The sequence below is a fragment of the Poecilia reticulata genome, chromosome 5 (genome assembly GCF_904066995.2).
Source record: "Poecilia reticulata chromosome 5, P_reticulata-male-v2, whole genome shotgun sequence".
Taxonomy (NCBI): domain Eukaryota; kingdom Metazoa; phylum Chordata; class Actinopteri; order Cyprinodontiformes; family Poeciliidae; genus Poecilia; species Poecilia reticulata.
The window spans coordinates 33,883,192-33,904,669 of record NC_088834.1 but is presented as its reverse complement, the minus strand read 5'-3'; the positions used below and the strand labels follow the sequence as shown (position 1 = coordinate 33,904,669).

Genomic DNA, 21,478 nt, shown 5'->3' with positions numbered 1-21,478 from the left:
CATCTTTGCCGCACCTAATGGACACTATACAGATGTATTCGACGGTCTCTGAGTACTCAATAAATTGGGCTAAATCTGAAGCCATGCCATTATCCTCTTTATGTAATTCACACATGGTCAAAGATTTTAAATTCAAATAGGTACCTGAAGGCATGAAGTATCTTGGGATTAGACTCAGCAGGGAGTTGGAAGCGTTGCCTTCACTAAATTTTAATCCGGTGCTTTCAAAAATCAAAACAAACTTTGAAAAGTGGGAGAAGATAAAACTAACACTGTGGGGTAAGATTAATGTTATAAAAAATGATTACCGCCCCTCAGTTTAATGATGTGCTTATGATGCTTCCTATTTCAATTCCACTCGATATTTTTAAAAGGTATGAAAACTTAATTAAACATTTTTTGTGGGAAGGTAAAAGAGCCAGAATAAAACTAGAAAAATTGTATGCTCCTAAAGAAAAGGGTGGCCTTCGACTTCCGGATCCTAAGCTCTACTGTTTGTCATTTGAGATGGCAAAATTAGTTAAACACTGGGAAGGTGAAAACGGGCAGGAATGGTTACATATTGAAAGGGATATTGTTTGCCATTTGACCCTAAACACAAATTGTCTCAAAAGATCGACACAACAAACCCAGTTTATGTTCTTCTTGTAAAGTTTGGTCAAAGGTACACAAACTGTTAAAACTTCCACATCAGGTGGAGAAATATGCGTCTCTCTGGAATAATCCTGCTATATGTATTGGTAAAACACCTGTGTTTTGGAGGCAGTGGCATTCACGTGGCATATGCACCATTGGTGATTTGTACAAAGATGGGCAATTCATGTCCCTCAATGAACTTACCCATACATTTAACTTGGAAGGTAGAGCAAATTTTTGGAAATATCTACAGATGAGACATTGTGTTACCTCAAAATTTAAAATGACTGCAGAAAATGATATATTGAATTATATTAAGATGCCGCGTGAACAACACACTGCTTCTCAATTTTATAAGCTGCTAAATTATAATCTGAGTAGTGAATCATCAAATATTAAACTTCTTTGGCAGAAAGATTTGAGAAAAGAGTATACAAAAGAAAGATGGTTGAGTGTATTGTCAGAGAGTGGTAAATATGTGAAAGAGGCTGCATAGATATTATCATACGCCTACTAGGTTACATAGAATGAAAATAATGTCAAACAATATGTGCTGGAAATGTAAGAAGGAAGTGGGCACATATTTGCATTGTTTTTGGGACTGCTCTCTGGTTTCACCATTTTGGAGGCTCTGAGTGCATGGCTTGGCTTGGAGATCCCTCAGACGCCAGAACTGTATTTACTAGGAGACAGATCTCAAATGCCGAACACCCCAAAAGGAGCTTTTACAGTTGTGGTGGTCGGTCTGGTGACAGCCTGCAGGATCATCTTAAGACATTGGAAGACCACAAAGTATCCCGAGCTAAATGAGTGGATTAAAGCAATGATGGATACAGCTTCTTATGAAGCCATGCTCAAAAACATGAAAGGGAACAGGGACATGGAATGGGATAGCTTTTGGGACTCATTGAAAAGAACTACGGCTTTGAGTAATGCATCTGGATGAAGCTTGATTTTCCCGGACAAATACCTTTCTCTCAACTACTAAATGTTTTTGGATTAACACTGTAACATACATACATATGACTGTACCCTGGGTTTGGGGGGCAGGAGGGGTGCACCAACCCTTTTTTCTTTTTCTTTTGTTCTGTATTTGTGTTTTAATGTGAAATAATATTCAAAAAATCAATAAAATTTGAATTACAAAAAAAGAAAGTGAATATGTATTTGCTAATCAGTGAATTTTGGTCCAGAATTGGCTTTGAGAGCCACAAGGACTTGGCAAGCACCTACCTTGAGTCTCTTAGCACTGTGGCTGCTCCTACGCTCCTCCCTGTTTAAAGCCAGAATATGTGCAACACTTTCCAAGCTCAGAGTGCCATAATTCCCCTTTTTTCCTCCCAAACAACAGTCAACATACAGCACTGATTCAGCATGCACGAAGGCAGGCTTGTAAACTCAATATTTGAATGAATGCTTTGGTGTTAAGTTTGAAGTTCATTAATTGGAATTGTTTATGTAGCTGGTGACTTACAACACTACTGGAAAGATCTCACACCATTTAAGGTTGATCTAAAAATCTTAAGTTATGTAATATGTTCCTGTTTTGAGACAAAACATCAATATCTGCCCGTAAGCAGTGAGAAGAAGTGGTATGTAATATATTTCAAGGGAAAAGACACACCATAGATATAAAAACCTAAGGTCTTTTCATGGAATTGTTGTGTGCATTGAATCCCAGGTTCCAATGTGACACTATTGAGCCATTTAACAACTTGTACACATACTTCTAGAATTTGCATGATGAAGGTCTCTTACCCTTTCTTCAAACTGAGGGGCCAAGTAGTCCTCGGCAAAAATGTGAAACTTGATCTTCTTCAAGCTGAATAGCAAGGCCGACTTGAGCATTGTGAGGGTCTCATCCAGACGTTTCTCACAAGCCACCACAGATAAGTGCATGACTTCCTCAGGCTGCCTGCGCCTGGTCACAGGTCGGATCACTTTGCCCAGAAATTTACTGGAATACACGACAGAAAAAAAAGCTTAAGATATGAAACACAGATGAATGACTAATAAAATATAGAGGGGAGACATAATAACAATAATGATCCAGATAAGTTAGGTTGCAATTAGAAACCTACACTCAGTAAAATGCATTTAGATATTTGAAAAAACAAAAGGACTTGTTTGACATTTACTTCAGTTTAAAGTTACAAATAGAGTTTTCAATACCAAAATGTTGGCACCATACATACAAAAGTATAGAGTCCACAGTGTTTCTCTGCATCAGGATGGGGTACCTTACTTTTGTCCAGATGTCAGAATCTATTCTATAGATTGGATCAACTGACACTCTAGTAGGGATGCACAATATGGACTTAAAATTGTATTAAGATATTTTGAGGTATTTATTGCAACAATGACCAAAGTGAGGATAAAAAAGTATTTACAACTTCCCTGCAGTCTTTTTTATGTCTCTTTTACTGCATACAAATACTGTTCTTAAAAGACAAACCCAGCTTCAAAATAGGCAACTTTGGGACACCAGCTACATAAAGATGTGAGATTTTTGTGGCTAAACTCCAAATTATGAATAATCAGATTTTCTAATTTATTGATTTTTATTAATACTCTGATGAACCAACATTGGAGAAAGTAGTAAAATTAACAATACCAACAATATATATATATTTTTATACTGACATTTTATCATTGTCAGTATAAATCAAAATCCTTATCACAATGTGAATTTTTTCACATCAACAATAAATACAATAAATGTATTTATTGTACATTTGAGCTGAGTCAAAAAGACTCTGAGTCTTTTTGACTCAGAGAGCTTTTTGACTCAGCTCTCTGAGTCAAAAAGCTCAGAGAGCTGAGCTTTTTGACTCAGCTCTCTCTTCACCATGGCAGACCGGTGCAGTGCCCACTTCACTTCTGATGCTGTGCTATCCACCTGTCGATCTCCAATTCTATTTTTCCCTTATTCGTGAACAAGATCTCAAGATACTTAAACTCCTCCACTTGGGGCAGGACATCTGCCCCGAAGAAGAGAAGCCCTTTTTCGGCTCAAGACCATGGCCTCGGATTTAGAGGCACTGATCCTCATCCTTGCCGCTTCACAGTCGGCTGCGAACCTCTCCAGTGAAAGCTGTAGATCACGACCTGATGAAGCCAGTAGGATCACGTCATCTGCAAAAAGCAGAGATGCGATCCTAAGGCCACCAAAACGGATCCCCTCAACACTTTGGCCATGCCTAGAAATTCTGTCCATGAAAGTAATGAACATGGCCGGTGACAAAGGGCAACCTTGGCAGAGTCCAGCTCTCACTGGAAACGAGCCCGACTTACTGCCGGCAATGCAGACCAGACTCTGACACCGGTCATACAGGGACCTAACAGCCCACAAAGGGCCCACTACCCCATTTTCCCAGAGAACCCACCACAGGGTTCCCCGAGGGACATGGTCAAACGCCTTCTCCAAGTCCACAAAACACATGTAGACCTGTTGGGCGAACTCGAACTCAAAAGTACCCTCGAGGACCCTGCTGAGGGTGTACACTGCTCTTCCTGAATCCAAGGTTTGACTATCCAATGGATCCTCCTGTTCAGGACCCCTGAATAGACCTTGCTAGGGAGACTTAATAGTGTGACCCCTCTGTAATTGGAGAACACCCTCCAGCCCCCCTTTTTGAACAGGGAGACCACTATCCCAGTCTCCCAATCCAGGGGGACTTCCACCGATGTCTATGTGATACTGCAGAGTCGCTTCACCCAACACATCCCTACAATATCGAGAGCCTTAAGGAAGTCCAGGCGAATCTCAACCACGGAGTCCCCAGTCTGAATCCAACAGTCTCACTCATTATAAGGGATCCCATTCTGCAGAGAGACCTGGTCTTCATTTACTGAGTTTGTAAAAAACACGAACATCTCATAAAGCTATAGAAACTTTTTTAAGACTAATTGGGAGCCTTGCCCAATTTAGTAGTTTCCATGTACTATGTAGGTAACTGCACCTCCTCCCAAGCCACCGTGCCCCCCATGATGTTTTTTTTCCTCTTTTTTAATTTGTATCATGTGTATATGTATCTATATGTATTTTGTTATTTATTGTTGTATGTTTATTCTTATTACTTTATTTATTTTAATTTTCATTGTGCACTGTGCTGGGACAAACAAAATATCTCCCTCTTAGGAAATCAATAAAGTATTATCTTCCAAGATAGCACACAACATTAAATCAACGTTGAATTATAGTCAGAATGGTTGATTTTTGGTTGAAGTCGAAAACTGACGGTGGATCAACCATCAAACAACCATCCAATTCTAACCGTTGAAACTGTGTCAATGAATCAATGTTGTTTTGTGATTGAAATCTAATTAATGAAATGCCGGTGTCTGATCAATGTCTGATCAATGTTGAATCAATGTATGCTGTTTTGCCACACATCTTCCCCTCCTCTCCTCCCCATCAGAGCTCTATGTGAGAGCATTTTATTATTGAGCGGGGTTCATCACATTTTTATTGACACTGTAGAGGATAGTGAGCGGTGATTCCTTTCTGTACATTTTTTTAATTGTTCATAAAAATTCTTACCGTTTGTTCTTACAATGTTCAATATTGACACGAAAACATCTATAACTTACTACAAGGAGTGGAGCGATCCACCCCTACCGTTTATATGAGTGGGATGGTCCAAACACACAGCCACTTTGCTGTTGGCTTGTTGCAAAAGATGTTAATTCAGTTTTGAATTATAATCACAAAGGTTGAATTTATGGTTAAGGTCAACGACAGAAGCTGGATCAACCATCAAACAACCATTTAATTCTAGCCAATTAACTAATGTTGAAACTGTGTCACTGAATCATGTTGCTTTATTGTCGATATCCATTGATTGAAATGCCGATATCGAATCCAGTGTTTTTCAGCACCGGTCCTACAGATGTACTGTACTTTGTTTCACTTTTCTGAGTTCAATAAAAATCTGATCAAGGTTGGGAATACATATTAAATAGCAAAAGTCTGGGAAATTCTTTATTACAGCACAATCTCTTCTCTACTAATGTCAAAATCAGAATTGGTGGAAAGCAGCACATAATTGCCAACACTCACCCAGATGAGCATGACTGTCAGAAAGCTAAGCACAAAATCTAAAAAATAATTTAAGTCATAGTTAGCAGTGCAAGATGCTGGGTTCTGCTCTGGCTGTTGGACCGCCACTTTGCGCTACTGAGACGTAACATTTTACAGATGTATTGGAGCTCTACCAGACAGTGGACTCTCACATCTAACATCTCCTTAAAGCTGCAGCATGTAACTTAAAAAAACATATGTAAACTTTTGCTGTCCTAAAATGAAATAGATAATCTATTAAAAAAATCAAGCTCCTCTGCTTTCTCCAGGTGCAGATCCAGCACAAAACAGTTAGCCATGCTCACAGGCAGTTTTGCATTAGAATTGTTTATTTTAATGCAACCTGCATTTGACTTTGAATGAATGTTCCCTTAGCTCCTAATGATTCATTTAGCTGTAATTTCCAAACACATATACAGCAGACTTCTCCTGATGAGACTCTCACGGTGAGTCTCATCAGGCTACTCAGGCAAGCAAGGAGATCTCAAAACACCAAGAGCAGAGAGAGCGCTCAGTCATACAAGACAACATTTTTATGGTTCTGCGTAATGCTGCGGTGAGAGAGTGACTTCTTTACTGCCAGAAACGCTGCTTAACTATAGTTGAAGTGACAGGGCAAGAGATTTGTTTCAACACAAAACATCAACAGAAATATAATCCTGAACATGAACATATGCAGGAAAGAAGGCAGTTTCTCAAACCAAATGCTGTGGAGAAAGACTATTTTTCCCCTGACACCAAAGCAGAGATGAATAAGTACTACTTGAAATCATGAATGCTTGTCACCTCCTTTGATTGTGACGCATGGTGGTAGACGTTTAATGGTTTGGGCTAGTAGAGCCACTGGGTCATTCACCAAGGTTCTTGAATGACTCAGAGTACTCCTCTGTATACCAAAGTATTCTAGTATCCAGTGTGAAAGTGTTTCACTGGCCAGGTCAAATACAACATCTCAGCCACAAGTTGACTGAGATGTTGCAAAACACGGCCACAAACTTCAAGGAAATGACCGAGTGTTTTAAAGAAGCACGCAGTCATGAAGTGAATCCTTTAGGGAACTGTTGCAAAGATGTTTTTACACACCACTAACTACAGCAGATAACTTTTTGACTTACAGTTGACTAAAGATTTGGGATACAAAAAGATATCAGGTGGATTCCCCATTTTCAGCTTGACCAATCACCAGTCACCCAGAAGTGTTAAATGATTTTGTTAGATCAGCATATTATACTGTGTCATATCAATCGCAAACTTAAGAATCGAACTGAATCGAAATTTGTATTATGACAGACTTTGTCATATCAAGAGACATAATGTCATCTAAACAAATTGATACACACTCTTGATATAAATCTTAAGACCAGTCAAAAAATTGCAAGAATTTGCATTTTGCACTATTGGATCTTAAGAAGGTTCTAAGTAGAGCTTCACAATGTTAAAGAAAAAAAATCAGTGCAAGAGACAGTTATTTTGCATTTTTTAAATGATTCTGAGGGTGATGGAACAAAAAAGTCAAGTGGTAGACCCAAAAAAAATCACCAGCTCTGAGCCGTAGGATCTGATTGGCTGTCCGTCAAGACACGGGACAATCCTCTACTCGAAATAAGGCCATTACTGGTGCTGACTGCAGCCCAATAATCATCAGACGGCATCTGCGAGAGAAGGGCTTCAGAAACAAAAAACCTCTTCAAAGGCCACGTCTTCTTCAACGCCACAAAATTGCCCGTTTGGACTTCGCAAGGGTGCACCAAACATGGGACATTGAAAGGTGGAAGAAAGTTGTCTTCTCTGATGAGAAAATTTTTTTACCTTGATGGTCCTGATGGCTTCCAACGTTACTGGCATGACAAGGAGATCCCACCTGAGATGTTTTCTACACGGCACAGTGGTGGGGGCGCCATCATGATTTGGGGTGCGTTTTCCTTCAATGGAACAATGGAGCTTCAGGTTGTGCAGGGGCGTCAAACAGCAGCTGGCTATGTGGAGATGTTGCAGCGGGCATCCCTCATGACTGAGGGCCCTCGTCTGTGTGGTAATGATTGGGTTTTTCAACAGGACAATGCTGCAGTTCACAATGCCCGCCTGACAAAGGAGTTCTTCCAAGAGAATAACATCACTCTTTTGGACCATCCTGCATGTTCCCTGGATCTAAACCCAATTGAGAACATTTGGGGATGGATGGCAAGGGACGTTTGCAAAAATGGACATCAGTTCCAGACAGTGGATGCCCTTCGTGAAGCCATCTTCAACACTTGGAGCAACGTTCCCACTAGCCTCCTGGAAACGCTGGCATCAAGCCTAAACGATTGTTTAAAGTCATCAACAAGAATGGTGGAGCTACTCATTACTGAGTCCTTTTTTTGACACTTTGATTTCTGTTTTGGGGGATTTTCTGGGTTTTTTGAGCTATGGTCTTAAACTTTTGATCAGCTGAAAAAAATCATGTTTGAGTGTAAATGCGGTTTTCAATTAATTCCCTGCTCAAAAGTTTTTGTCTCTTACACCGATTTCTTCTTTTAACATTGTGAAGCTCTTCTTAGAGCCTTCTTAAGATCCAATAGTGCAAAATGCAAATTCTTGCAGTTTTTTAACTGGTCTTAAGATTTTGATCAGGAGTGTTGATCCTGTCACAATAACAAATTTTACTGGATAATAAATTGTCTCATTATTGTGAACAATAATGTTGTTTTGATACCATTTAAGTGATATAGTGATATTCCCACAGAAATTTGATTATTAGTAATAGTACTAATCAAAATGGAAATTGAGCTCATCTAAATTTATCATGCAATTAACTGATTAATTGCTTATTGTGAAAAGCTTAGTATCATCATCTAAACAAACTCATACAATATATTGCAAAGGACAAAAATTTATGTCATGCTATGTCATGAAGGCGTACAGCCTCTGGGGAGGCGAGGAGGACACCAGAGAGGCCACATTTACAGAAGTTCACACATTTCTCTCTCATGGAGGAGGCCACAGAACTTCTCCAATCACCCTCCGGAGGATAAAGTTGGTGTGGGCCTCCTGATCATAGAGGGTCAAATTGTCTAAGTAAGTGGACTGCACTTGAGAAAGAAGATTACTAGCTCTCCATCTGTGTGTAAAACATCTACTTTTTGCAGACAAATAGAGATTCCTTAATTTTTTGTGATGGTACACCATTGGAATTATAGATGGCCAAATCAGCCTACAAACGTGGCCTTTGATAGATGCAGACTGTGAATGCAGACACTGTCACTGTGCACTGCGTAAGAACACACAGCTGGTGACCTCATGGATCAACTTCAACAATGTGAAAGGACAACATGATTTCTAGAGGGGTCTGAAGCTGTGTGTTTATTGAAGATAAATTTGCGATGACAACATAAGTTGTATTATAGCCACATTTTAACTACCAATGCAAATTTTGCTAATTCCTTTTATAAAACATTAAACACAACATAAAATGTCAACTCCGAATAATATTTTCCTAGTTTTAAATGATCAAAAAACACTTTTTACAGTGGCTGCCTCACACACACAGTGTGATGTCGGCTGGTTTATAGTTGCCAGCAAGCCAAAGCTTTACAAAACCCGCAGATTGAATATCTAGTAAATATGACTAAAGAGCAATTTTAAAAGTAAGAAAAATGTCTGTACTTTGAGAAAACTGTGACAACAGTTTTAATTGTGAGGATGAAGGGATAAACTGGAGCCATTTTTTCCTCTATTTTTGGCTGCAGGAAGTGATGTGATGTGTCCAGAGGAAATTTTAAAATTAAAACTTGGACATGTGTTCATCTGGTAAGTCTTGCAGGAAATCTGTCTGGCGTTCCGACTTATAGACAAACAGAACAGGAAGGAGCGGATTCACCACGGAATAGGGATTGAAAAGGACAAGCACAAGTAATTTCTATTCCAAAATATCATTCTGGCACTGCATGAACGATCCCATCCAAGCATTTTCACCCTAATCGTCTGTAGCAAAAAAACCTGGACTTTTTCTTCACTACCTCCTCTAATCTTAGCAGTCACTCTGGAACATTTTTCATCTGGTTAAGTCTCTTATTTCCTCTCCTTTTTTTCTCTAAGCGGGCCCATCGGTGACCCCTTTCCACCCATCTCCCTTATCGATACCGAGCACACTCAACAGCAGTGTGCCTTCTGCAAGGACGCAAAGGACTTTTCCTCAGTGCAATGCCTTGATGGCTCTTTATCTAGCGAGCAGCGTCTGGGGGCTCCAGCTCCGGCGTCTGTGCTGAATACATATTACGGTAGAGGGGGGGTGTCTCCACTTGTGACGCTGTCAGTCAGACTGAAGGTGAAAGCACAAGGGATGCATGACGTTCGAGAACATAAAAAACTGGGTCCATCCTGTGTAGCAGAAAGCGAAAGTGACGTTCCAAGCCTGATCAGAGATTTTCTGTAACTTCCCAAAAAGAGAGAAAAAGAACAGCAAAAAAAATAAAAATAAAAATAGATCAGATAACTTTCAGCTGAACATGATGGGCTTCCTTTATATGCTGCTTCTAATAATATCTCACTTAGTTTGTACACATGTGCAATTCCTTTTATTATTATTATTAATGCAAAACCTATCTATCAAGGTCACTTTTGTAACTTTAAGTCAATTAGAAGAATAAGATGACGTTTAGTTTCTACAAAATGGGGTTAAATGATAAACATACTGACAGGAGGGGATGATTTACTGCCTCCGATAGCGTCTATGCACACATTACCATACATTTATACGTATTTTCAGCCAAATACAATACATTATGTTAAATGCACACAAGGAAGAGTCTTTGCAGATTCGCCCTTGATCACAAATTTTTGAAATAGAGGAATTCAGTTTAAAATATGACTAAAAAGATACTAAAGAAAGAATGATGATAAGGTTGGCTCCTAAGCAAAGAGAGGCACAAACTGTCTTTTTTACCTTTTTGCATTAGCGCTGCCCTCTCTTCCAGTCGCCTTGCCCTCTTTTCGCCCCACACGCTCGCCGACTCCAGTAGCTGATTTTCTGGCCAACTTCGCCACGGCATCACTTCCCACATACTCGGAGAGAAGCGAAGGTGGGGATCTGCCGACCTCCTCCAACTCCCGATCCCCTCCAACTTCCTTCGGCGGTGGCTCGTCGGCGCCGCCGTTCCCCCCGAACCCGAAGAAGTACACAAGTAGAAAAACTCCGAAACCCACGGCGATCGCAACTACTTTGCAGTGGATTCGCATGGTGAGAATGACTTGTTGCGGGTGGAAGAAGCGACGGCCACGGCCGAGCTCATGTCTACGGCGGAAGGCGAGCGGCCCAAGTTGGCATTTTTGTCACCACACCCCGCTCTCAATTTTCGGCAGATGATGGAGAGCGGAGAGCGGTTTCTCAGTCCATGGACGGTTTTAGACGGCGGAGGAGGGGTTTCTACAGCTTTACCGTAATGATGCACGTTCAGCTAAAGTTGCACGTACATTGCAAAAGTAGTCGTGTACTTTTATCTTGTATTCACAATTTCTTATGCATTTGACCACATGTTTACAAGTACCCGGAGTTACGCACATTTTTTAACGGTTTAAAATCATGTTTCACAGATACAGCTATCCAAAGTTACGCACAAAGAAGCTTAAACGGATTATAAATCCAGTACTACACACATACAGGTATTTTGAGACTATTTTCTCTCCAGTCGTGCCATATTTTCTTAGGCTGTAATACCACAAACTCCTGAGTATTTTATTGGGATTTAATGTGATTTCCCAAAACAAAGTAGTGCATAGTTGTGAAATTATTTGATGGATTGTTTCAGAATTTATTATAATAAATAATAAAAACACCACTTCTTTGCTGTAAAAAATATCTGCAACTCTGGGGAGCTACCAGTTGACACATCCAGACACCAGAGTTGTGCGGTACTGCATATTTTGGTATTGATGCCATACCAAGTACAGGGCCAGTATGGCCGATATAAATACCAATACTTTCTATTACTCATGTATGATATAGACTGAAACCTCTTACCTTTAAGGTGTTTTTGTGGTTTTTCCTTTGAATTGTTTTGCTAAATTTTAGGACAGAATTTGGGTAAAGTTTATAGGTGTCTACAAAATATTTTAATTATACATATAATTGCATTTATTCCTAGAGAAAGTGCAAAAATATTATTTGAGAGCACATTAAACCCAAAAACTCTTTTGAGCTAGGGTTGAGAGACTAATAAAAATTAAGAAATAAAATTCAAAGAGCAAATGTGAACCGGAAGTATTGATCTTGCCACATTTGGTGGTATTTTGGACTTCCATATAAACCCGTAGATAGAGATAGGAAATAAATTCAGGAGCAGTATCTCACTATAACAAGAAATCTTCTTGTTACAATGAGATGCAAAACTCGTTAAAACAAGGCATTTTGATGCCAAAATCATTACACAAAGAAACATTAATGCAAAACTCATTAAAATTACAAGTTTTCTCATTTAGACAAGAAACTCTAGATAAAACAAGTTTCTTGTTACAAGAAGAAACTTTCCTGTTTAAATTAGTTTTGTATCTTGTTAAAAAGAAAACTGCTCATCATGAGATATTTCTCCTGAATTTATTTAATTAATTAATGGCTATGCAGTTAAACACTTGCATAGTCACTTGGTTTCTTCCAGAAATCAAACATTGTGCAAAGTATCGCTATATGTGTTTAAACATGAACATTTTGGTTTTAATGAGCTATTAATCTTCTTATGACAAGTTTTATATCTTGTTATAACAACATAGATTATTTTTATAACAAGAAACTTCCTTATTTTAAACAAGTTTTGCATCTCATTATAAAGAGAACATTTTTTTTTTTTTTTTTTACAAAACCCCAGAAAATATCTATATTATCTAGTGTTTCTATATTTATGACAGGTTAGGAATTAGGCAGGGTACACTTCAAGCTGAAACTTCAACCCGTGGGACTAAATTTATGCAGTAATTATTTGTTAATACAGATTTGAAAATATCCAGAAACAAATTTACTCACTGTGCAAAAGTGAGTGAAGAAAATACATTGTAGTTTGAAATATGCCTTTCATAAGACTCACTATTTTATACCCCGTGCGTATATTTTTAGTATTTAGCGTGTGCAGACAGTGTTCACGAGAAAGATGCTTGCTTCTTGTTTTTACCTCAGACACATTTAAACTGCGGTTTAACACTTCATATTACGGTAAAATATGGACGCGAGATTAAACGGCAGTGAGAGCTTTTTGGTATAGCCCAGCTTGTTTGGGGTGAGTTATTTATTTTCCTGTATATCTTTAAGTATCGTAACAGTGTCCTTAAACAGTGTAGCGCATGGGACAGAGCAAAAATCTTCTGTCAGCTGCTACACTGAAAGGCACGAGGACATACATCACGTGTTTAGCTTCCTGTACGTTACATCGCTAGCTAACTCTAAACAGAACTCCCTTTAAAAAACCATTGGAATTACCATAAATTTTGTGTCCGCGGCAAAATGTTTTGTTTCTTGGACAAACATCTAATAATTTACGATGCTGGTGGCCTATGTTTAATTTCGGGCCACGTACAAACGAATTAAACTATTTATTTACAGATACTCAACGCTAAAAAGTAATTTTAAGCCGTCATCTTTGGATTTACCAAGTGAACTATTTACATCAGGAAAATGTTGTGTTTTAATGATAAAGCTAATGCCCGGGGAATATGTTGGATGTTATACGCTGGAATACTTGTCCAAAAAAAAAAAAAAAATTTTCTGCTCAAACATTTATCAGTACATAAAACCTCTTTTCATATCCTTTTTGGAAGTTACCAATATGTTTTCGGTATTGGGTAGAACGTCTAATAAGTAAACCATTCTCCTTGGAAAACATACAATTTTTTATCTATTGCGCTGTTGTACTTTTTGTTTACAATCTTGCCTGTTAGAAACATGGGTCTTCTGCAATATGACCTAATTGTCATATTGCGTCCTCCACCAGGTGGCGAGCTGGGTGCTATATTAAAAACTTTGTGCCTTTAGTTCAGTGGTTCTTAACCTTTTTTGAGGTACCGAACCCACCAGTTTCATATGCGCATTCACTAAACCCTTCTGCAGTGATAAATAAAATATGATTTCCACCCCCCCAAATTCACCCGACTAGAGTCTAGTTGGGTCACCCCAAGATCACTAAGTCTTCTTAAAAGGTAGAGTCTCTGAGAACAGTTCTTCAAAATATAGTCAGTGTTTTCAGCAAAGTTGAGCTGACTGTCCAGGAACGACCCAAGGTATTTAAAATTTGCCACAGTTTCAAAAGTTTGGCCATCGAGAGAAACTGGAACCACTTTAAGGTCTCGTTTAGGTCATTTAATTAGCTATACATTCTTAAGAGAATGAAAAATTTATAATAAATAATAAAGACGGTATTTTGATTTAGTAATGTAATTATATTAGTTGTTTCACCATCCCCACGGCACTAGAGGCAGTCGCAACCCCGAAAAGATGCGACTAAGGAGCAGATTTAGTAGTACACCAAAAGCTACAGAATTTGGTAAAAACCGTGAGCCTTGCTGAAATAATTAAAGACACAAGTTCAAATCCATGTTGAGAGTGGAACTCCCACTGATCGGCTAAGCAATGTAACGTGATCCTCTGCAGCAAGTGATGGCAAAGCGGGGCGTCATCACGACTTTGCACAGTGTGTCTTTACCTCTGCGGCAGAGGCTCCGCTGAACCCCTGAGACCGACTCATCGAACCCCTGGGGTTCGATCGAACCCAGGTTAAGAACCACTGCTTTAGTTGGAATGCAGTGAGCAAACTGATGATTCTTGCTGTCTTCTATGGAGGACCAAAACTGACATAATAAAAAAATAAAAGCATATATATTTAGTTTTTCCTTGTCCTTACAAGGACAAGGAAAAACTTGAGTTTCCGTCAAGAAACTCAAGTTTTTTCATTTACCCTAAACATACGTTTTCCGTCAAGAAATGTACAGAGATCCCTCGCTATAACGCGGTTCACCTTTTGCGGTCTCGCTGCTTCGTGGATTTTTTTGTGCAGTTTTTTTCACAGTGCATTGTGTTCTGCATCCTGATTGGCTAAACGGTCTCCGAGCTCCTTCTATACCTGTTTGCCAATAACGTTACGGTATTTAAATATGAGTAATACAGCTTGGCCATTCAGGAGATAGAAACTGAAACTTTGAATGCCAACTGGAAAAAACTGTGGCCAGATGCAGCGCAAAACCCGACCGGAGGCTCGCTTGACGAGCTCCATCGCTCTGCCGTAGATACAGTTGTGAATCTCGCGGTGCAGGTTGGAGGAGACGCTTTAATGACATGAATCCGGATCACATTAAGGCCCGATTGATGAACACGCACATCCGCTGACCTGAAAACAGGTTTTGTTCTTTGGTTATTATGCTGTATAATAATTGTAAAAACTAAAGGTAACTACTTCGAGGATTTCACTTATCGCGGGTTATTTTCGGAACACAACCCCCGCGAAAAACGAGGGATCACTGTATATATTTTATTTTTCATTCACCCTAAACATGCGTTTTTGTCAAGAAAGGTAGATATTTTGTTTTGTCTTTTCCTTATACAAGCCCTCCTTTTGTTATTGCCTCCTGCAATGTTATGTTAATGAGGAGAGCTGCCTTCTATGTCCGGCTCCTCTACTATTGGTCAATAGAGCTTTGGAATCAACGTCACTGCATCAAATGTTGTGGGGCATTTAGGTCGATCTGTGCCGAGGAAGGTAATCAACCAGGGCTTCATTGCAGATGGATGGAGACAGCTCAACCACAGATGTCTCTCAGCTGGGCATGACTTTAGATTACATGGCGTCCAGTCATTATGTTCTCCACCCCCAGAAAGATGATGGAGAAGAGAACATGAATGACCATGAAGACAGCAGAACCAAGGAGAACTACAAGGAACAGGACATTTACCTCCCTATCGCTATCGTGGCTCGCATAATGAAGAACTCTGTTCCACAGACTGGGAAGATCGCTAAAGATGCCAAAGAGTGTGTGCAGGAGTGTGTGAGCGAGTTCATCACCTTCATCACGTCAGAAGCCAGTGAGCGCTACCACTACGAGAAGAGGAAGACCATCAACAGGGAGGACATCCTGTTCGCCATGTCCACGCTGGGCTTCAACATATACGTCGACCCCTTCAAGCTCTACCTGCAGAAGTTCAGAGAGGCGATGAAGGGGGAGAAGTGGATGCTGGGGGTGGCAGTGGGAGAAAGTCTGGGTGAGGATCTGACAGACGACGGCTTCGCCAATCCGCTTCGAGCTGGAATTATCACAGCAGCAGAACGTCATGGTGTACACCACCACTGCATACCCACAGATTCCCACCGCACAGCAGATCCAGTTTTCATGACGAGTGCCAACACCAGGTCCTCCTGCTGGGCTTTTACCCGGGGCTCGTGCTCACCTGATGACCTCTGACCCTTCCGCTGAGAAAGACCATCCAGTCGACAGGAAGGGAAGCATTCGGAGAAGCCCTCATGTACAGAGAAATCACTACCTGTTTCGTAGAGTGTGTAGTTTCTAGTTGTCAGCTACCAAACGTTTGGAGAACCTCCAAATCAGCTGGGAGATGCAAGGCTTTGTTGTAAAAACTAGTCCTCTTCATAGGCCTGTTGCGATAAACAATAAATCAGTTAATCGCACGATAAAAGAAAATTATCAATCTCATTTTAATTTGTCTGATTTATCGTTTCTTCCTGCCTTTTTCTCTTTGTATTGATGACAGTGAATGAATAAGGCTCAACTCTGGTGCTCTCCACTGACCCTCCCTTCCTAATTTCCTTAGTGTAATGCTCAGCTCACACTACACGATTTTGGAATTGTCGGTCAATGATGATTTTGAAAACCTGAGAGACACGCTAGGCGACAAAAAAGTCATAAGTATAACGGGTTCGATCGGGTTTAATCATGCCGTGTGTCCAGCCACACGACGAGCAACACACCACACACAAACCGATTTCTCTCCCCGGCATTCAGATTTCAGATCCCGTAAAAACCCACTATATCAGAAGTGAATTAAAAGTAAACGAACGCGACTGAATTTATAGCCTTATCATTGTAACCTATTTATGTCACGTTAACGATAAACAGCTGAAAAGTTATTGGGTTTATCAAGTGCGGTAGCAATTTTGCTCCAACCCCGCTCCTTGTCATTTCTGTGGATATTCCTCTCACGAAATAAATGTTGAATAAACATTAATGTTTCCACATATCATCTACGATGTCCGCTGGATTTTGGGTTGCGCCGTGTCAGCGGTTTGGGATTACTCTTCGTAATTTCTCCTCAGAAAGCACAGAGGGGATTCCGCGCTTTCTAATTGGCTGCCTGTCACATTCAACAGGCTGTGTTCTCGCTCCCAGTAGGGGAAAACTCCACATGCTGCGATAATGGGGCCAAGACAATCCAACATGTTGAATATGCCTGATCGGAGCGGCCCGACTGGACCGATCAGTCGTAACACACTACAGGATGATCGGTTACGATCATTGGACTTTCTAAGATTGTTGTAAGGGAGGAAATTGGAGCAAAACAATAGTGTAGTGTGAACTGGGCTTAAGGGAGGGGTGAACTGTTCCATTAGGTAGTCGGATATGCCCGTCTTCTCCATCTAAATCTATTGATTATTGAAGGGTAATATAGTATACAGACTTCATAATCTGCACTCTTTTAGTTGAATGTAGTTTTTATTTCCACTTTGGTCTTATGTTGTGTTTAGTTTTTATTCAAGTGCATTTTTTGTTAATGGAGACTGAGAGTCCATTTTATCTTTGTTTTTAATTGTTTTGTTTATTTTGTTTACTAGTTCCAGTTTTTAGTATGCTTTTGAAAATAAAGTGCATTTATTTTTGGCAGGATGTGCTTGCATTATTATGTAATTACCATTACATCAGTTTAAAATGGTCTTCAAATTATATTATTGTTTATCGCAATAATTCTTGAAACAATTAATCGTCCAGAAAAATTTGTTGTTGTGACAGGCCTACTCTTACATGGTTTAGTTTTGGATTATGTTTGTGCTTGTGTATCAATGTGTTTTGCTTTTAGCGTTTTTGACGTGTTTCAGTTCGGGGGGAGTGTTCAGAGAGGGTCTGTGAAGGGAGGAGTTTCTGTCTAGACTGGTTTTTGAACACCTGTGTTCAGAAGGAGCCATGTTGTTACCTTCACATTAGATCAAGCAGCTCTTCTTGTAAGTGATCACATGTGCTTTAATGTTATGGAAACTTTTTGAATAAAAATTCAGAAGCGATCTTTCAAGTGTCAAAAAAAAAAAGAAAAGTCGCTCAGTGCCAACTTTACAGGCCACAGATCAAAACAAACTTTATCCCGGTGGTTTTGTTGTGTTACCGATTACAATGAAGTTAGTTTTGAGTTGAATATTTAATATTCCAATATTCACCAAGCAAGCAGCGTTTAGCTCAAGGTTGATCCGATTTATGAACGCTAATTTCGGCCAGCCGTTCTCTCGCTCCCTCCTCAAGCTCTTAGAGGTTCACTTAGGGACTGTCAACAAATCTCCGAACCAAACACTCCTGTCAAACAAATGTTAATAAATGCCTTGCCTTGTGACCAACTGATACAAAAAAGTGGCAATTCATGAGACGCACTACCCTGTATTAAAATGTCAAGTCATATTCAATATTTTTTTTAAAAGGTTTTATTGGCTCTAGTGGCCTTTATTTGATAGTTAATTGACAGGAAACAGGGTAATGAGAGAAGGGGTGAACAGAAACAAAACTGAAGTTATTATCTTTGGACCTAAATATGAACAATCTTAAGTTATAGATCTAGAGTTGCAGATCTATAAATAGTGATAGACTCTGACCCGAACCTTCAGAGCCACATTAAGACAGTCACAAAGTTGGCCTTCTATCACCTGCAGAACATTAGAGGATTTATGTCTCAGCAAGATCTAAAGAAACTCATCCATGCGTTTATCATTAGTCACATTGATTACTGCAGCAATGTCTTTACAGGTCTGTCCAACAAATCAATCCTCCAGCTGCAGCTGATCCAGAAGGCTGCTGCTGGTGTTCTCACTAAAACCAGGAAGATAGAGCAGATAAAACCAGTTTTAAAGTTCTTACACTGGCTCCCTGTAGCTCAGAGAATAGACTTTAAAATATTATTGTTAGTTTATAAACACTGAGCAACTTAGCACCACAATACATTAAAGATCTGCTGTTGTTGTACCAACCTTCTGGTTGGTTCTGGTTCTGGTCTGCATCCCCAGAACCAGAACTAAACAAAGAGAAGCAGCATTCAGCTTCTGTGCACCACAAATCTAGAACAAACTTCCAGAAAACTGTAAAACAGCTGAAACACTGACTTCCTTTAAATCTCAACTAAAATCCCACCTGTTATATTTGAAATGTAATCAGTTTACACATTTAACATCTTAATGTAATGTTTTTATTGTTGATTCTGTTACATGACTTTGTATTTTTAATGATGAAAAGACCTTTGAAATGCTTAGCTGTTGAATTGCGCTATAAAAATTACATTTGATTGATTGTCAGTGGTCAGTGGTTTATTAACATTTGTTTGACAGGAGTGTTTGGTTCGGAGATTTGTTGACAGTCCCTAAGTGAACCTCTAAGAGCTTGAGGAGGGAGCGAGAGAACGGCTGGCTGAAATTAGCGTTCATAAATTGGATCAACCTTGAGCTAAACGTTGCTTGCTTGGCGGATATTGGAATATCCGATATCCAACTCAAAACTAACTTCACTGCAGTCAATAACACAATAAAACCACCGGGATAAAGTTTGTTTTGATCTGTGGCCTGTAAAGATGGCCCTGAGTGACTGCACCTAAACGCCCCACAACGTCTGACACAGTGTCGTTGGTTCCAAAGCTCTATTGACCAATAGTAGAGGAGCTGGACATAGAAGGCAGCTCTCCTTAATAACATAATAATGCAGGAGACAATGACAAAAGCAGGGTTAGTATAAGGAAATGAATGACAAAACAAAATATCTACTTTTCTTGACAAAAACGCATGTTTAAAGGAAATGAAAAAGAAAATATATAAATTTCTTGACAGAAACTCATGTGTAAGGATAAGGAAAAACTAAATGTATATTTATGCTTTTATTTCTTATTATGTCAGTTTTGGTCCTCCATAGTCTTCACCCTGCAGGTCGGTATTACATGATGATCACTCCTGCGTTTGACCTGAGTCAGGATCCAGATTATCTAACCATCTGCATCAGAGTGCCTTACACCAGAACGTCAGAGTTTGACCTGTTCATCGATGGGACAGATTTCAAGTTCTATGCAAAGCCCTACTTCCTTAGGTGAGTTGACTAATATACTCTTACTAAAGCCACACTGTACCAACCCTGACCCTGGCTGACCTGAGGTGGCCTGGTGAGCATTTTTGCATTAGCACTTCCAGCCTGGTCAGACCTGCTCCCTGCATCCCAGAGAGCAGTGGTTCCAGTCAGGCTCTCCAGACAAGGCTGGTTTGGAGTCAGTTGTTGATGGGTATGTTGGCTGCAGGGGCGGGACAGAGACGTGTACTCTTCCAGATCTCTGGGTCAGAGGAGTGTTTATATTGCGTTTAGACTTTCTCAATGTCTGTTATAACACGAGGCATCAAAAAATTCCTTTCATAATCTATTTTTACCTGTAAGTTTGTAAATGATACTAATGACCAGGGTTTCCCCCAGAAAATTTGCTAAGCTCAGTGGTCGGGGCACCAAGGCAGTGCACCGTGTTTTTGTATTAAAAGATGTTAAGTAGACATAAAAAGTAAAAATATTACTGGGTAATTATATGTTACGCGAAAACATAGCCAGTGAAATGCTGTCTAAACCCACAACTAGTCTTAAAAACAATAAATCAAAAAATACAATTAAAATGAACATAAATTATTTGCACTTCTGTTTAACACAAATTAAGTCAGCAGCTTCATGAGGCCCCCCTGGTCTTTAGGGGCCCATAAATGCTAATATTTTAACACAGACCACAGATACATAAATGTAACATTTATTTATTGAGATAATGCTGCTAAATTTGATTTAATGATTTTAGCATACATAAATGACAATATTTTAAGTTGTTTAACATTTAAATGTAAGATTTTAAGGAACTGGCAAGTTTACTTTATAAAAGTTCAAAGAACAATATTCATAGTTAGATTGTTTTGTTACTACAGCTTCATTCTGATGCTGTGAGTTTAATCTTTGAGTTTGAGTTATGTTTGTTCACAAATACAAATTAGTAAACTGCAATTATAAATTATTGCTTTATAGGTTGGCCAATTAAACCACTCCCCTTCTCTCAGATTTAACTAAATCTAACACAGAAGCTGTTAGAGGTGCTGATGTTTTTAGCAGAAGAGGGGCCCCTAAGTCAAATTCTGCTCATGGCCTCATACAGCCTTGGACCGGCCCTGCATGATGAGTTAAATCCTCGTGCGCAGAGATGCACAACAAATGAGAGATTTAATTTAATGCTGCTAATGTAGTTTTAGTAACTCTTCCATTTCATGCCTGCTGAGTTTTTAATAAGAGCCACAGAAACTGTTTCGGTTTCTCGAGTTTATGGGACCACGCGCATTAACACTAAGTGGAGAAAGCATTTGATATGATTTAATGCTTTGTGTAACTGGAAAAATAATACTAAAAAAATAATATAAAACAAGTGTGATGCGGAGGGCCGGCCTAAGCCTCCATGGGGCCCTAAGCGAAATTTGGTTTTGGGGCCTTCTAGTTCTGCTAACAACGTGGACTGGTTGCCAGGGGTGAAAGTATTCTTGGGGG

General features: G+C 39.5%; 2 protein-coding genes and 1 pseudogene across 6 annotated transcripts in view; 2 read left to right on the top strand and 1 right to left on the bottom strand.

The window, feature by feature from the left end:
• Nucleotides 1–11,227, bottom strand: part of gxylt2 (glucoside xylosyltransferase 2) — a 36,011-nt gene extending 24,784 nt beyond the window's left edge. Inside the window, exons 1-2 of one of the 2 annotated variants that reach the window (XM_081607526.1) lie at nt 10,644–11,227; nt 2,395–2,593 (exon numbers count right to left, since the gene is read on the bottom strand). In XM_081607526.1, coding sequence (XP_081463652.1) covers nt 2,395–2,593; nt 10,644–10,936 — 492 coding nt within the window. In that variant the 5' untranslated portion in view covers nt 10,937–11,227. The remainder of the gene's footprint in view (nt 1–2,394; nt 2,594–10,643) is intronic. The other variant, XM_008410591.3, reaches the window with a different exon arrangement.
• Nucleotides 11,228–12,850: 1,623 nt separating this feature from the next.
• The window catches only part of shq1 (SHQ1, H/ACA ribonucleoprotein assembly factor), a 95,945-nt gene continuing 87,317 nt past the window's right edge, over nt 12,851–21,478 (top strand). The window contains exons 1-2 of one of the 4 annotated variants that reach the window (XM_008410597.3): nt 12,851–12,963; nt 19,852–20,008. In XM_008410597.3, the coding sequence (XP_008408819.1) occupies nt 19,863–20,008 (146 nt within the window). In that variant the 5' untranslated portion in view covers nt 12,851–12,963; nt 19,852–19,862. Of the gene's footprint in view, nt 12,964–14,987; nt 15,074–19,821; nt 20,009–21,478 lie in introns of those variants that run through there. The other 3 variants (XM_008410595.3, XM_008410596.3, XM_081607525.1) reach the window with 3 other exon arrangements.
• On the top strand, nt 15,080–19,253 carry LOC103465607 (nuclear transcription factor Y subunit beta pseudogene; annotated as a pseudogene).